Source organism: Oncorhynchus keta, unplaced genomic scaffold, assembly GCF_023373465.1.
Source record: "Oncorhynchus keta strain PuntledgeMale-10-30-2019 unplaced genomic scaffold, Oket_V2 Un_scaffold_21438_pilon_pilon, whole genome shotgun sequence".
Taxonomy (NCBI): Eukaryota; Metazoa; Chordata; class Actinopteri; order Salmoniformes; family Salmonidae; genus Oncorhynchus; species Oncorhynchus keta.
The window spans coordinates 112,054-130,928 of NW_026290863.1; the positions used below are offsets into that span (position 1 = coordinate 112,054).

General features: G+C 48.7%; 1 protein-coding gene across 1 annotated transcript in view; it reads right to left on the reverse strand.

The window, feature by feature from the left end:
- The window catches only part of LOC127928097 (sodium/glucose cotransporter 5-like), a 29,914-nt gene extending 19,731 nt beyond the window's left edge, over positions 1 to 10,183 (reverse strand). Inside the window, exon 1 of the mRNA XM_052515090.1 lies at positions 9,920 to 10,183. Within this exon, the coding sequence (XP_052371050.1) occupies positions 9,920 to 10,030 (111 nt within the window). The 5' untranslated portion in view covers positions 10,031 to 10,183. The remainder of the gene's footprint in view (positions 1 to 9,919) is intronic.
- Positions 10,184 to 18,875: the final 8,692 nt, after the last annotated feature.

Here is an 18,875-nt window from a genome sequence, read left to right on the forward strand (position 1 = left end):
AGAGTTCCATAGTTACACACACCAGACAGAGTTCCATAGTTACACACATCAGACAGAGTTCCATAGTTACACACACCAGACAGAGTTCCATAGTTACAGACACCAGACAGAGTTCCATAGTTACACACACCAGACAGAGTTCCATAGTTACACAGAGTTACACACACCAGACAGAGTTCCATAGTTACACACACCAGACAGAGTTCCATAGTTACACACACCAGACAGAGTTCCATAGTTACACACACCAGACAGAGTTCCATAGTTACACACACCAGACAGAGTTCCATAGTTACACAGAGTTACACACACCAGACAGAGTTCCATAGTTACACACACCAGACAGAGTTCCATAGTTACACACACCAGACAGAGTTCCATAGTTACACAGAGTTACACACACCAGACAGAGTTCCATAGTTACACACACCAGACAGAGTTCCATAGTTACACACATCAGACAGAGTTCCATAGTTACACAGAGTTACACACACCAGACAGAGTTCCATAGTTACACAGAGTTACACACACCAGACAGAGTTCCATAGTTACACAGAGTTACACACACCAGACAGAGTTCCATAGTTACACACACCAGACAGAGTTCCATAGTTACACACATCAGACAGAGTTCCATAGTTACACACACCAGACAGAGTTCCATAGTTACACACACCAGACAGAGTTCCATAGTTACACAGAGTTACACACACCAGACAGAGTTCCATAGTTACACAGAGTTACACACACCAGACAGAGTTCCATAGTTACACAGAGTTACACACACCAGACAGAGTTCCATAGTTACACACACCAGACAGAGTTCCATAGTTACACACACCAGACAGAGTTCCATAGTTACACACACCAGACAGAGTTCCATAGTTACACACACCAGACAGAGTTCCATAGTTACACACCAGACAGAGTTCCATAGTTACACAGAGTTACACACACCAGACAGAGTTCCATAGTTACACACATCAGACAGAGTTCCATAGTTACACACACCAGACAGAGTTCCATAGTTACACACACCAGACAGAGTTCCATAGTTACACACACATCAGACAGAGTTCCATAGTTACACAGTTCCATAGTTACACACATCAGACAGAGTTCCATAGTTACACACATCAGACAGAGTTCCATAGTTACACAGAGTTACACACACCAGACAGAGTTCCATAGTTAGTTCCATAGTTACACACATCAGACAGAGTTCCATAGTTACACAGAGTTACACACACCAGACAGAGTTCCATAGTTACACAGAGTTACACACATCAGACAGAGTTCCATAGTTACACAGAGTTACACACACCAGACAGAGTTCCATAGTTACACACCAGACAGAGTTCCATAGTTACACAGAGTTACACACACCAGACAGAGTTCCATAGTTACACAGAGTTACACACATCAGACAGAGTTCCATAGTTACACAGAGTTACACACACCAGACAGAGTTCCATAGTTACACAGAGTTACACACACCAGACAGAGTTCCATAGTTACACAGAGTTACACACCAGACAGAGTTCCATAGTTACACACACCAGACAGAGAGTTCCATCAGACAGAGTTCCATAGTTACACACACCAGACAGAGTTCCATAGTTACACACACAGACAGAGTTCCATAGTTACACACATCAGACAGAGTTCCATAGTTACAGACAGAGTTACACACATCAGACAGAGTTCCATAGTTACAGACAGAGTTACACACACCAGACAGAGTTCCATAGTTACACACACCAGACAGAGTTCCATAGTTACACACATCAGACAGAGTTCCATAGTTACACACACCAGACAGAGTTCCATAGTTACACATAGTTACACACATCAGACAGAGTTCCATAGTTACACACACCAGACAGAGTTCCATAGTTACACACATCAGACAGACATAGTTACACACATCAGACAGAGTTCCATACACCAGACAGAGTTCCATAGTTACACACACCAGACAGAGTTCCATAGTTACACACATCAGACAGAGTTCCATAGTTACACACACCAGACAGAGTTCCATAGTTACACACATCAGACAGAGTTCCATAGTTACACACATCAGACAGAGTTCCATAGTTACACACACCAGACAGAGTTCCATAGTTACACACACCAGACAGAGTTCCATAGTTACACACACCAGACAGAGTTCCATAGTTACACACATCAGACAGAGTTCCATAGTTACACACATCAGACAGAGTTCCATAGTTACACACACCAGACAGAGTTCCATAGTTACACACATCAGACAGAGTTCCATAGTTACACACATCAGACAGAGTTCCATAGTTACACACATCAGACAGAGTTCCATAGTTCCATAGTTACACACACCAGACAGAGTTCCATAGTTACACACACCAGACAGAGTTCCATAGTTACACACACCAGACAGAGTTCCATAGTTACACACACCAGACAGAGTTCCATAGTTACACACACCAGACAGAGTTCCATAGTTACACAGAGTTACACACACACCAGACAGAGTTCCATAGTTACACAGTTACACACAGACCAGACATAGTTACACACTAGACAGAGTTACACACACCAGACAGAGTTCCATAGTTACACACACCAGACAGAGTTCCATAGTTACACACACCAGACAGAGTTCCATAGTTACACACACCAGACAGAGTTCCATAGTTACACACATCAGACAGAGTTCCATAGTTACACACACCAGACAGAGTTCCATAGTTACACACATCAGACAGAGTTCCATAGTTACACACATCAGACAGAGTTCCATAGTTACACACACCAGACAGAGTTCCATAGTTACACACACCAGACAGAGTTCCATAGTTACACACACCAGACAGAGTTCCATAGTTACACACATCAGACAGAGTTCCATAGTTACACACACCAGACAGAGTTCCATAGTTACACACATCAGACAGAGTTCCATAGTTACACACACCAGACAGAGTTACATAGTTACACATCAGACAGAGTTCCATAGTTACACACATCAGACAGAGTTCCATAGTTACACACACCAGACAGAGTTCCATAGTTACACACACCAGACAGAGTTCCATAGTTACACAGAGTTACACACACCAGACAGAGTTCCATAGTTACACACATCAGACAGAGTTCCATAGTTACACACATCAGACAGAGTTCCATAGTTACACACACCAGACAGAGTTCCATAGTTACACACATCAGACAGAGTTCCATAGTTACACACACCAGACAGAGTTCCATAGTTACACACACCAGACAGAGTTCCATAGTCACACAGAGTTACACACACATCAGACAGCGTTCCATAGTTACACACACCAGACAGAGTTCCATAGTTACAGACAGAGTTACACACACCAGACAGAGTTCCATAGTTACACACATCAGACAGAGTTCCATAGTTACACACATCAGACAGAGTTCCATAGTTACACACACCAGACAGAGTTCCATAGTTACACACACCAGACAGAGTTCCATAGTTACACACATCAGACAGAGTTCCATAGTTACACAGAGTTACACACACCAGACAGAGTTCCATAGTTACACACACATCAGACAGAGTTCCATAGTTACACAGAGTTACACACACCAGACAGAGTTCCATAGTTACACAGAGTTACACACATCAGACAGAGTTCCATAGTTACACAGAGTTACACACACCAGACAGAGTTCCATAGTTACACACATCAGACAGAGTTCCATAGTTACACACACCAGACAGAGTTACACACACCAGACAGAGTTCCATAGTTACACACACCAGACAGAGTTCCATAGTTACACACACCAGACAGAGTTCCATAGTTACACATCAGACAGAGTTCCATAGTTACACACACCAGACAGAGTTCCATAGTTACACACACCAGACAGAGTTCCATAGTTACACACATCAGACAGAGTTCCATAGTTACACACAGACAGAGTTCCATAGTTACACACCAGACAGAGTTCCATAGTTACACACACCAGACAGAGTTCCATAGTTACACAGAGTTACACACATCAGACAGAGTTCCATAGTTACACAGAGTTACACACATCAGACAGAGTTCCATAGTTACATACACCAGACAGAGTTCCATAGTTACACACACCAGACAGAGTTACACACACCAGACAGAGTTCCATAGTTACACACACCAGACAGAGTTCCATAGTTACACACACCAGACAGAGTTCCATAGTTACACACACCAGACAGAGTTCCATAGTTACACACATCAGACAGAGTTCCATAGTTACACACACCAGACAGAGTTCCATAGTTACACACACCAGACAGAGTTCCAGAGTTACACACACCAGACAGAGTTACATAGTTACAGAGTTCCATAGTTACACACACCAGACAGAGTTCCATAGTTACACACACCAGACAGAGTTCCATAGTTACACACACCAGACAGAGTTCCATAGTTACACACACCAGACAGAGTTCCATAGTTACACACATCAGACAGAGTTCCATAGTTACACACACCAGACAGAGTTCCATAGTTACACACATCAGACAGAGTTCCATAGTTACACACATCAGACAGAGTTCCATAGTTACACACATCAGACAGAGTTCCATAGTTACACACATCAGACAGAGTTCCATAGTTACACACATCAGACAGAGTTCCATAGTTACACACATCAGACAGAGTTCCATAGTTACACACATCAGACAGAGTTCCATAGTTACACACACCAGACAGAGTTCCATAGTTACACATCAGACAGAGTTCCATAGTTACACACATCAGACAGAGTTCCATAGTTACACACACCAGACAGAGTTCCATAGTTACACAGAGTTCCATAGTTACACATCAGACAGAGTTCCATAGTTACACACACCAGACAGAGTTCCATAGTTACACACATCAGACAGAGTTCCATAGTTACACACATCAGACAGAGTTCCATAGTTACACATCAGACAGAGTTCCATAGTTACACACATCAGACAGAGTTCCATAGTTACACACATCAGACAGAGTTCCATAGTTACACACACCAGACAGAGTTCCATAGTTACACACACCAGACAGAGTTCCATAGTTACACACATCAGACAGAGTTCCAGTTACAGAGTTCCATAGTTACACACATCAGACAGAGTTCCATAGTTACACACATCAGACAGAGTTCCATAGTTACACACACCAGACAGAGTTCCATAGTTACAGACAGAGTTCCATAGTTACACACCAGACAGAGTTCCATAGTTACACACATCAGACAGAGTTCCATAGTTACACACACCAGACAGAGTTCCATAGTTACAGAGTTCCATAGTTACACACACCAGACAGAGTTCCATAGTTACACACACAGACAGAGTTCCATAGTTACACACAGTTCCAGACAGAGTTCCATAGTTACACACATCAGACAGAGTTCCATAGTTACACAGAGTTACACACACCAGACAGAGTTCCATAGTTACACACATCAGACAGAGTTCCATAGTTACACACATCAGACAGAGTTCCACCAGACAGAGTTACACACACCAGACAGAGTTCCATAGTTACACACACCAGACAGAGTTCCATAGTTACACACACCAGACAGAGTTCCAGTTAGTTACACACACCAGACAGAGTTCCAGTTAGTTACACACACCAGACAGAGTTCCATAGTTACACACATCAGACAGAGTTCCATAGTTACACACATCAGACAGAGTTCCATAGTTACACACACCAGACAGAGTTCCATAGTTACACACACCAGACAGAGTTCCATAGTTACACACATCAGACAGAGTTCCATAGTTACACACACCAGACAGAGTTCCATAGTTACACACACCAGACAGAGTTCCATAGTTACACACACCAGACAGAGTTCCATAGTTACACACATCAGACAGAGTTCCATAGTTACACACACCAGACAGAGTTCCATAGTTACACACATCAGACAGAGTTCCATAGTTACACACATCAGACAGAGTTCCATAGTTACACACACCAGACAGAGTTCCATAGTTACACAGAGTTACACACACCAGACAGAGTTCCATAGTTACACACACCAGACAGAGTTCCATAGTTACACACACCAGACAGAGTTCCATAGTTACACACACCAGACAGAGTTCCATAGTTACACACACCAGACAGAGTTCCATAGTTACACACACCAGACAGAGTTCCATAGTTACACACACCAGACAGAGTTCCATAGTTACACACACCAGACAGAGTTCCAGAGTTACACACACCAGACAGAGTTACATAGTTACAGAGTTCCATAGTTACACACACCAGACAGAGTTCCATAGTTACAGAGTTCCATAGTTACAGAGTTCCATAGTTACACACACCAGACAGAGTTCCATAGTTACAGAGTTCCATAGTTACATACATCAGACAGAGTTCCATAGTTACACACATCAGACAGAGTTCCATAGTTACACACACCAGACAGAGTTCCATAGTTACACACACCAGACAGAGTTCCATAGTTACACACATCAGACAGAGTTCCATAGTTACACACACCAGACAGAGTTCCATAGTTACACACATCAGACAGAGTTCCAGACAGAGTTCCATAGTTACACACACCAGACAGAGTTCCATAGTTACACACACACAGACAGAGTTCCATAGTTACACACACAGAGTTCCACACACACACCAGACAGAGTTCCATAGTTACACACACCAGACAGAGTTCCGTCGTTACACACACCAGACAGAGTTCCATAGTTACACACACCAGACAGAGTTCCATAGTTACACAGTTACACACAAACCAGACAGAGTTCCATAGTTACACACATCAGACAGAGTTCCATAGTTACACACACCAGACAGAGTTCCATAGTTACACACATCAGACAGAGTTCCATAGTTACACACACCAGACAGAGTTCCATAGTTACACACATCAGACAGAGTTCCATAGTTACACACATCAGACAGAGTTCCATAGTTACACACATCAGACAGAGTTCCATAGTTACACACACCAGACAGAGTTCCATAGTTACACACATCAGACAGAGTTCCATAGTTACACACATCAGACAGAGTTCCATAGTTACACACACCAGACAGAGTTCCATAGTTACACACACCAGACAGAGTTCCATAGTTACACACATCAGACAGAGTTCCATAGTTACACACACCAGACAGAGTTCCATAGTTACACACACCAGACAGAGTTCCATAGTTACACACACCAGACAGAGTTCCATAGTTTCAGACAGAGTTTAGTTACACACACCAGACAGAGTTCCATAGTTACACAGTTACACAGAAGACAGAGTTCCATAGTTACACACACCAGACAGAGTTCCATAGTTACACACATCAGACAGAGTTCCATAGTTACACACATCAGACAGAGTTCCATAGTTAGTTACACATCAGACAGAGTTCCATAGTTACACACACCAGACAGAGTTCCATAGTTACACACATCAGACAGAGTTCCATAGTTAGTTACACACAGAGTTCCAGACAGAGTTCCATAGTTACACACACCAGACAGAGTTCCATAGTTACACACATCAGACAGAGTTCCATAGTTACACACACCAGACAGAGTTCCATAGTTACACACATCAGACAGAGTTCCATAGTTAGACAGAGTTCCACATCAGACAGAGTTCCATAGTTACACACATCAGACAGAGTTCCATAGTTACACACATCAGACAGAGTTCCATAGTTACACACATCAGACAGAGTTCCATAGTTACACACATCAGACAGAGTTCCATAGTTACACACACCAGACAGAGTTCCATAGTTACACACATCAGACAGAGTTCCATAGTTACACACATCAGACAGAGTTCCATAGTTACACACACCAGACAGAGTTCCATAGTTACACACACCAGACAGAGTTCCATAGTCACACAGAGTTACACACACATCAGACAGCGTTCCATAGTTACACACACCAGACAGAGTTCCATAGTTACACACACATCAGACAGAGTTCCATAGTTACACACACATCAGACAGAGTTCCATAGTTACACACACCAGACAGAGTTCCATAGTTACACACACCAGACAGAGTTCCATAGTTACACACACCAGACAGAGTTCCATAGTTACACACATCAGACAGAGTTCCATAGTTACACACACCAGACAGAGTTCCATAGTTACACACATCAGACAGAGTTCCATAGTTACACACATCAGACAGAGTTCCATAGTTACACACATCAGACAGAGTTCCATAGTTACACACACCAGACAGAGTTCCATAGTTACACACATCAGACAGAGTTCCATAGTTACACACACCAGACAGAGTTCCATAGTTACACACATCAGACAGAGTTCCATAGTTACACACACCAGACAGAGTTCCATAGTTACACACATCAGACAGAGTTCCATAGTTACACACATCAGACAGAGTTCCATAGTTACACACATCAGACAGAGTTCCATAGTAACACACACCAGACAGAGTTACACACATCAGACAGAGTTCCATAGTTACACACATCAGACAGAGTTCCATAGTTACACACATCAGACAGAGTTCCATAGTTACACACACCAGACAGAGTTCCATAGTTACACACACCAGACAGAGTTCCATAGTTACACAGAGTTACACACACCAGACAGAGTTCCATAGTTACACACATCAGACAGAGTTCCATAGTTACATACATCAGACAGAGTTACATAGTTACACACACCAGACAGAGATCCATAGTTACACACACACCAGACAGAGTTCCATAGTTACACACACCAGACAGAGTTCCAGAGTTACACACACCAGACAGAGTTCCATAGTTACACACACCAGACAGAGTTCCATAGTTACACACACACCAGACAGAGTTCCATAGTTACACACACCAGACAGAGTTCCATAGTTACACACACCAGACAGAGTTCCATAGTTACAGACAGAGTTCCATAGTTACATACATCAGACAGAGTTCCATAGTTACACACATCAGACAGAGTTCCATAGTTACACACACCAGACAGAGTTCCATAGTTACACACACCAGACAGAGTTCCATAGTTACACACACCAGACAGAGTTCCATAGTTACACACACCAGACAGAGTTCCATAGTTACACACACCAGACAGAGTTCCATAGTTACACACACCAGACAGAGTTCCATAGTTACACACACCAGACAGAGTTCCATAGTTACACAGACAGAGTTCCAGTTACACACACCAGACAGAGTTCCATAGTTACACACACACCAGACAGAGTTCCATAGTTACACACACCAGACAGAGTTCCATAGTTACACACACCAGACAGAGTTCCATAGTTACACACACCAGACAGAGTTCCATAGTTACACACATCAGACAGAGTTCCATAGTTACACACACCAGACAGAGTTCCATAGTTACACACACCAGACAGAGTTCCATAGTTACACACACCAGACAGAGTTCCATAGTTACACAGAGTTACACACACCAGACAGAGTTCCATAGTTACACACACCAGACAGAGTTCCATAGTTACACACACCAGACAGAGTTCCATAGTTACACACACCAGACAGAGTTCCATAGTTAGACAGACAGACAGATCATTAGACAGACAGAGACAGACAGACAGATCATTAGACAGACAGACAGACAGACAGACAGACAGACAGACAGACAGACAGACAGACAGACAGACAGACAGACAGACAGACAGACAGACAGACAGACAGACAGACAGACAGACAGACAGACAGACAGACAGACAGACAGACAGACAGACAGACAGACAGACAGACAGACAGACAGACAGACAGACAGACAGACAGACAGACAGACAGACAGACAGACAGACAGACAGACAGACAGACAGACAGACAGACAGACAGACAGACAGACAGACAGACAGACAGACAGACAGACAGACAGTATTAGGTAAGTCTCACCCAGATGCCGACGGCTACGTTGAGCAGGAAGTAAGCAGCGATGATGATGATGTCAGAGATACTGAAGGACTGGGACAGAGCAAAGAACTGGGTGGTGGAGTTGGACGCCATTACTGACCGATCACACTAACACACACACCTAACCCTAACACACACCTAACAATAACACACACACACACCTAACCCCAGACCTGACCACTGATTCACTAACCCCAGACCTGACCACTGATTCACTAACCCCACACCTGACCACTGATTCACTAACCCCACACCTGACCAATGCTGCAGACACTATGGAGAACGAGTAGGAGAGAGAGAGAGAGAGAGAACAGGGGCAGGAGATCGGGGGACATTGTGTCAATTGATGATTAAACACCTCTGCTAATGTGTGTTTAGAGAATCACGCTGACACACACACTACCTGCTGGCTGGGAGGTAATGGAGTGTGTTGGAGGTCACACATGAAGCTCGTGTGAGCAGAGTGGACCCAGGTCAGACACCACCAACAGTCAGCAGAGTGGACTCAGGTCAGACACCACCAACAGTCAGCAGAGTGGACCCAGGTCAGACACCACCAGAGTGGACCCAGGTCAGACACCACCAGAGTGGACTCAGGTCAGACACCACCAGAGTGTACTCAGGTCAGACACCATCAGAGTGGACTCAGGTCAGACACCATCAGAGTGGACTCAGGTCAGACACCACCAACAGTCAGCATGGTGTACTCAGGTCAGACACCATCAGAGTGGACTCAGGTCAGACACCACCAACAGTCAGCAGAGTGGACCCAGGTCAGACACCACCAGAGTGGACCCAGGTCAGACACCACCAACAGTCAGCATAGTGTACTCAGGTCAGACACCACCAACAGTCAGCAGAGTGGACCCAGGTCAGACACCACCAGAGTGGACCCAGGTCAGACACCACCAGAGTGGACTCAGGTCAGACACCACCAGAGTGTACTCAGGTCAGACACCATCAGAGTGGACTCAGGTCAGACACCACCAACAGTCAGCATAGTGTACTCAGGTCAGGCACCATCAGAGTGGACTCAGGTCAGACACCACCAACAGTCAGCATAGTGTACTCAGGTCAGACACCATCAGAGTGGACCCAGGTCAGACACCACCAACAGTCAGCAGAGTGGACTCAGGTCAGACACCACCAACGGTCAGCAGAGTGGACTCAGGTCAGACACCACCAACGGTCAGCAGAGTGGACTCAGGTCAGACACCACCAACAGTCAGCAGAGTGGACCCAGGTCAGATACCACCAACAGTCAGCATAGTGGACTCAGGTCAACCACCACCAACAGTCAGCATAGTGTACTCAGGTCAGACACCACCAGAGTGGACCCAGGTCAGACACCACCAGAGTGGACCCAGGTCAGACACCACCAACAGTCAGCAGAGTGGACCCAGGTCAGATACCACCAACAGTCAGCAGAGTGGACTCAGGTCAGACACCACCAACAGTCAGCAGAGTGGACTCAGGTCAGACACCACCAACAGTCAGCAGAGTGGACCCAGGTCAGACACCACCAGAGTGTACTCAGGTCAGACACCACCAGAGTGGACCCAGGTCAGACACCACCAGAGTGGACCCAGGTCAGACACCACCAACAGTCAGCAGAGTGGACTCAGGTCAGACACCACCAACAGTCAGCAGAGTGGACTCAGGTCAGACACCACCAACAGTCAGCAGAGTGGACCCAGGTCAGACACCACCAACAGTCAGCAGAGTGGACCCAGGTCAGACACCACCTACAGGCAGCAGAGTGGACCCAGGTCAGACACCACCAACAGTCAGCAGAGTGGACTCAGGTCAGACACCACCAACGGTCAGCAGAGTGGACCCAGGTCAGACACCACCAACAGTCAGCAGAGTGGACTCAGGTCAGACACCACCAACAGTCAGCATAGTGTACTCAGGTCAGACACCACCAGAGTGGACCCAGGTCAGACACCACCAGAGTGGACCCAGGTCAGACACCACCAACAGTCAGCATAGTGTACTCAGGTCAGACACCACCAACAGTCAGCATAGTGTACTCAGGTCAGACACCACCAACAGTCAGCATAGTGTACTCAGGTCAGACAACACCAGAGTGGACCCAGGTCAGACACCACCAGAGTGGACTCAGGTCAGACACCACCAGAGTGTACTCAGGTCAGACACCATCAGAGTGGACTCAGGTCAGACACCACCAACAGTCAGCATAGTGTACTCAGGTCAGACACCATCAGAGTGGACCCAGGTCAGACACCACCAACAGTCAGCAGAGTGGACCCAGGTCAGACACCACCAACAGTCAGCAGAGTGGACCCAGGTCAGACTCCACCAACAGTCAGCAGAGTGGACCCAGGTCAGACACCACCAACAGTCAGCAGAGTGGACCCAGGTCAGATACCACCAACAGTCAGCAGAGTGGACTCAGGTCAGACACCACCAACAGTCAGCAGAGTGGACTCAGGTCAGATACCACCAGAGTGGACCCAGGTCAGACACCACCAACAGTCAGCAGAGTGGACTCAGGTCAGACACCACCAACGGTCAGCAGAGTGGACTCAGGTCAGACACCACCAACAGTCAGCAGAGTGGACCCAGGTCAGACACCATCAGAGTGGACTCAGGTCAGACACCACCAACAGTCAGCATAGTGTACTCAGATCAGACACCATCAGAGTGGACCCAGGTCAGACACCACCAACAGTCAGCAGAGTGGACCCAGGTCAGACACCACCAACAGTCAGCAGAGTGGACTCAGGTCAGACACCACCAACAGTCAGCAGAGTGGACCCAGGTCAGACACCATCAGAGTGGACTCAGGTCAGACACCACCAACAGTCAGCATAGTGTACTCAGATCAGACACCATCAGAGTGGACCCAGGTCAGACACCACCAACAGTCAGCAGAGTGGACCCAGGTCAGACACCACCAACAGTCAGCAGAGTGGACCCAGGTCAGACTCCACCAACAGTCAGCAGAGTGGACCCAGGTCAGACACCACCAACAGTCAGCAGATTGGACCCAGGTCAGATACCACCAACAGTCAGCAGAGTGGACTCAGGTCAGGCACCACCAACAGTCAGCATAGTGTACTCAGGTCAGACACCATCAGAGTGGACTCAGGTCAGACACCACCAACAGTCAGCATAGTGTACTCAGGTCAGACACCATCAGAGTGGACCCAGGTCAGACACCACCAACAGTCAGCAGAGTGGACCCAGGTCAGACACCACCAACAGTCAGCAGAGTGGACCCAGGTCAGATACCACCAACAGTCAGCAGAGTGGACTCAGGTCAGACACCACCAACAGTCAGCAGAGTGGACCCAGGTCAGACACCACCAACGGTCAGCAGAGTGGACTCAGGTCAGACACCACCAGAGTGGACTCAGGTCAGACACCACCAGAGTGGACCCAGGTCAGACACCACCAACGGTCAGCAGAGTGGACTCAGGCCAGACACCACCAACAGTCAGCAGAGTGGACTCAGGTCAGACACCACCAACAGTCAGCAGAGTGGACCCAGGTCAGACACCACCAACAGTCAGCAGAGTGGACCCAGGTCAGACACCACCAACAGTCAGCAGAGTGGACCCAGGTCAGACACCACCAACGGTCAGCAGAGTGGACTCAGGTCAGACACCACCAACAGTCAGCAGAGTGGACCCAGGTCAGACACCACCAGAGTGGACCCAGGTCAGACACCACCAACAGTCAGCAGAGTGGACTCAGGTCAGACACCACCAACAGTCAGCATAGTGTACTCAGGTCAGACACCATCAGAGTGGACTCAGGTCAGACACCACCAACAGTCAGCATAGTGTACTCAGGTCAGACACCATCAGAGTGGACTCAGGTCAGACACCACCAACAGTCAGCAGAGTGTACTCAGGTCAGACACCATCAGAGTGGACCCAGGTCAACCACCACCAACGGTCAGCAGAGTGGACCCAGGTCAGACACCACCATCAGTCAGCAGAGTGGACTCAGGTCAGACACCACCAACGGTCAGCAGAGTGGACTCAGGTCAGACACCACCAACAGTCAGCAGAGTGGACTCAGGTCAGACACCACCAGAGTGGACTCAGGTCAGACACCACCAGAGTGGACCCAGGTCAGACACCACCAACAGTCAGCAGAGTGGACTCAGATCAGACACCACCAACACCATTACTGGTCCAACACTCTAACCACTAGGCTACCTTCTGGTTACTAGTCCAACTCTCTAACCACTAGCCTTCCTGCTGGTTACTGGCCCAACGCTCTAACCACTAGGCTACCTGCTGGCTACTAGTCCAATGCTCTAACCACTAGGCTACCTGCTGGTTACTAGTCCAACACTCTAACCACTAGGCTGCCTGCTGGTTACTAGTCCAACGCTCTAACCACTAGGCTACCTGCTGGTTACTAGTCCAACGCTCTAACCACTAGACTACCTGCTGGTTACTGGCCCAATGCTCTAACCACTAGGCTACCTGACTCTAACCACTAGGATACCTGCTGGTTACTAGTCCAACACTCTAACCACTAGGCTGCCTGCTGGTTACTAGTCCAACGCTCTAACCACTAGGCTACCTGCTGGTTACTGGTCCAACACTCTAACCACTAGGATACCTGCTGGTTACTGGTCCAACGCTCTAACCAGTAGGCTACCTGCTGGTTACTGGTCCAACACTCTAACCACTAGGCTACCTGCTGGTTACTGGTCCAACGCTCTAACCACTAGGCTACCTGCTGGTTACTGGTCCAACACTCTAACCACTAGGATACCTGCTGGTTACTTGCCCAATGCTCTAACCACTAGACTACCTGCTGGTTACTGGTCCTACGCTCTAACCCTGTGGGTTACTGGTCCTACGCTCTAACCCTGTGGGTTACTGGTCCTACGCTCTAACCCTGTGGGTTACTGGTCCTACGCTCTAACTCTGTGGGTTACTGGTCCTACGCTCCAACCCTGTGGGTTACTGGTCCTACGCTCTAACCCTGTGGGTTACTGGCCCTACGCTCTAACCCTGTGGGCTACTGGTCCTACGCTCTAACCCTGTGGGTTACTAGTCCTACGCTCTAACCCTGTGGGTTACTGGTCCTACGCTCTAACCCTATGGGTTACTGGTCCTACGCTCTAACCCTGTGGGTTACTGGCCCTACGCTCTAACCCTGTGGGTTACTGGTCCTACGCTCTAACCCTGTGGGTTACTGGTCCTACGCTCTAACCCTGTGGGTTACTGGTCCTACGCTCTAACCCTGTGGGTTACTGGTCCTACGCTCTAACCCTGTGGGTTACTGGTCCTACGCTCTAACCCTGTGGGTTACTGTTCCTACGCTCTAACCCTGTGGGTTACTGGTCCTACGCTCTAACCCTGTGGGTTACTGGTCCTACGCTCTAACCCTGTGGGTTACTGGTCCTACGCTCTAACCCTGTGGGTTACTCGTCCTACGCTCTAACCCTGTGGGTTACTGGTCCTACGCTCTAACCCTGTGGGTTACTGGTCCAACACTCTAACCACTAGACTACCTGCTGGTTACTGGTCCTACGCTCTAACCCTGTGGGTTACTGGTCCTACGCTCTAACCCTGTGGGTTACTGGTCCTACGCTCTAACCCTGTGGGTTACTGGTCCTACGCTCTAACCCTGTGAGTTACTGGTCCTACGCTCTAACCCTGTGGGTTACTGGTCCTACGCTCTAACCCTGTGGGTTACTGGTCCTACGCTCTAACCCTGTGGGTTACTGGTCCTATGCTCTAACCCTGTGGGTTACTGGTCCTACGCTCTAACCCTGTGGGTTACTGGTCCTACGCTCTAACCCTGTGGGTTACTGGTCCTACGCTCTAACCCTGCTGGTTACTGGTCCTACGCTCTAACCCTGTGGGTTACTGGTCCTACGCTCTAACCCTGTGGGTTACTGGTCCTACGCTCTAACCCTGTGGGTTACTGGTCCTACGCTCTAACCCTGTGGGTTACTGGTCCTACGCTCTAACCCTGTGGGTTATTGGTCCTACGCTCTAACCCTGTGGGTTACTGGTCCTACGCTCTAACCCTGTGGGTTACTGGTCCTACGCTCTAACCCTGTGGGTTACTGGCCCTAGGCTCTAACCCTGTGGGTTACTGGTCCTACGCTCTAACCCTGTGGGTTACTGGTCCTACGCTCTAACCCTGTGGGTTACTGGTCCTACGCTCTAACCCTGTGGGTTACTGGTCCTACGCTCTAACCCTGTGGGTTACTGGTCCTACGCTCTAACCCTGTGGGTTACTGGTCCTACGCTCTAACCCTGTGGGTTACTGGTCCTACGCTCTAACCCTGTGGGTTACTGGTCCTACGCTCTAACCCTGCTGGTTAGTGGTCCTACGCTCTAACCCTGTGGGTTACTGGTCCTACGCTCTAACCCTGTGGGTTACTGGTCCTACGCTCTAACCCTGTGGGTTACTGGTCCTACGCTCTAACCCTGTGGGTTACTGGCCCTACGCTCTAACCCTGTGGGTTACTGGCCCTACGCTCTAACCCTGTGGGTTACTGGTCCTACGCTCTAACCCTGTGGGTTACTGGTCCTACGCTCTAACCCTGTGGGTTACTGGCCCTACGCTCTAACCCTGTGGGTTACTGGTCCTACGCTCTAACCCTGTGGGTTACTGGTCCTACGCTCTAACCCTGTGGGTTACTGGTCCTACGCTCTAACCCTGTGGGTTACTGGTCCTACGCTCTAACCCTGTGGGTTACTGGTCCTACGCTCTAACCCTGTGGGTTACTGGTCCTACGCTCTAACCCTGTGGGTTACTGGTCCTACGCTCTAACCCTGTGGGTTACTGGTCCTACGCTCTAACCCTGTGGGTTACTGGTCCTACGCTCTAACCCTGTGGGTTACTGGTCCTACGCTCTAACCCTGTGGGTTACTGGTCCTACGCTCTAACCCTGTTGGTTACTGGCCCTACGCTCTAACCCTGTGGGTTACTGGTCCTACGCTCTAACCCTGTGGGTTACTGGTCCTACGCTCTAACCCTGTGGGTTACTGGTCCTACGCTCTAACCCTGTGGGTTACTGGTCCTACGCTCTAACCCTGTGGGTTACTGGTCCTACGCTCTAACCCTGTGGGTTACTGGTCCTACGCTCTAACCCTGTGGGTTACTGGTCCTACGCTCTAACCCTGTGGGTTACTGGTCCTACGCTCTAACCCTGTGGGTTACTGGCCCTACGCTCTAACCCTGTGGGTTACTGGTCCTACGCTCTAACCCTGTGGGTTACTGGTCCTACGCTCTAACCCTGTGGGTTACTGGTCCTACGCTCTAACCCTGTGGGTTACTGGTCCTACGCTCTAACCCTGTGGGTTACTGGTCCTACGCTCTAACCCTGTGGGTTACTGGTCCTACGCTCTAACCCTGTGGGTTACTGGTCCTACGCTCTAACCCTGTGGGTTACTGGTCCTACGCTCTAACCCTGTGGGTTACTGGTTCTACGCTCTAACCCTGTGGGTTACTGGTCCTACGCTCTAACCCTGTGGGTTACTGGTCCTACGCTCTAACTCTGTGGGTTACTGGTCCTACGCTCCAACCCTGTGGGTTACTGGTCCTACGCTCTAACCCTGTGGGTTACTGGCCCTACGCTCTAACCCTGTGGGTTACTGGCCCTACGCTCTAACCCTGTGGGTTACTGGTCCTACGCTCTAACCCTGTGGGTTACTGGTCCTACGCTCTAACCCTGTGGGTTACTGGTCCTACGCTCTAACCCTGTGGGTTACTGGTCCTACGCTCTAACCCTGTGGGTTAGTGGTCCTACGCTCTAACTCTGTAGGTTACTGGTCCTACGCTCTAACCCTGTGGGTTACTAGTCCTACGCTCTAACCCTGCTGGTTACTGGTCCTACGCTCTAACCCTGTGGGTTACTGGCCCTACGCTCTAACCCTGTGGGTTACTGGTCCTACGCTCTAACCCTGTGGGTTACTGGTCCTACGCTCTAACCCTGTGGCTTACTGGTCCTACGCTCTAACCCTGTGGGTTACTAGTCCTACGCTCTAACCCTGTGGGTTACTGGCCCTACGCTCTAACCCTGTGGGTTACTGGTCCTACGCTCTAACCCTGTGGGTTACTGGTCCTACGCTCTAACCCTGTGGGTTACTGGTCCTACGCTCTAACCCTGTGGGTTACTGGTCCTACGCTCTAACCCTGTGGGTTACTAGTCCTACGCTCTAACCCTGTGGGTTACTGGCCCTACGCTCTAACCCTGTGGGTTACTGGTCCTACGCTCTGACCCTGTGGGTTACTGGTCCTACGCTCTAACCCTGTGGGTTACTGGTCCTACGCTCTAACCCTGTGGGTTACTGGTCCTACGCTCTAACCCTGTGGGTTACTGGTCCTACGCTCTAACCCTGTGGGTTACTGGTCCTACGCTCTAACCCTGTGGGTTACTAGTCCTACGCTCTAACCCTGCTGGTTACTGGTCCTACGCTCTAACCCTGTGGGTTACTGGCCCTACGCTCTAACCCTGTGGGTTACTGGTCCTACGCTCTAACCCTGTGGGTTACTGGTCCTACACTCTAACCCTGTGGGTTACTGGTCCTACGCTCTAACCCTGTGGGTTACTGGTCCCTACGCTCTAACCCTGTGGGTTACTGGCCCTACGCTCTAACCCTGTGGGTTACTAGTCCTACGCTCTAACCCTGTGGGTTACTGGTCCTACGCTCTAACCCTGTGGGTTACTGGTCCTACGCTCTAACCCTGCTGGTTACTAGTCCTACGCTCTAACCCTGTGGGTTACTGGTCCTACGCTCTAACCCTGTGGGTTACTGGTCCTACGCTCTAACCCTGTGGGTTACTGGTCCTACGCTCTAACCCTGTGGGTTACTGGTCCTACGCTCTAACCCTGTGGGTTACTGGTCCTACGCTCTAACCCTGTGGGTTACTGGTCCTACGCTCTAACCCTGTGGGTTACTGGTCCTACGCTCTAACCCTGTGGGTT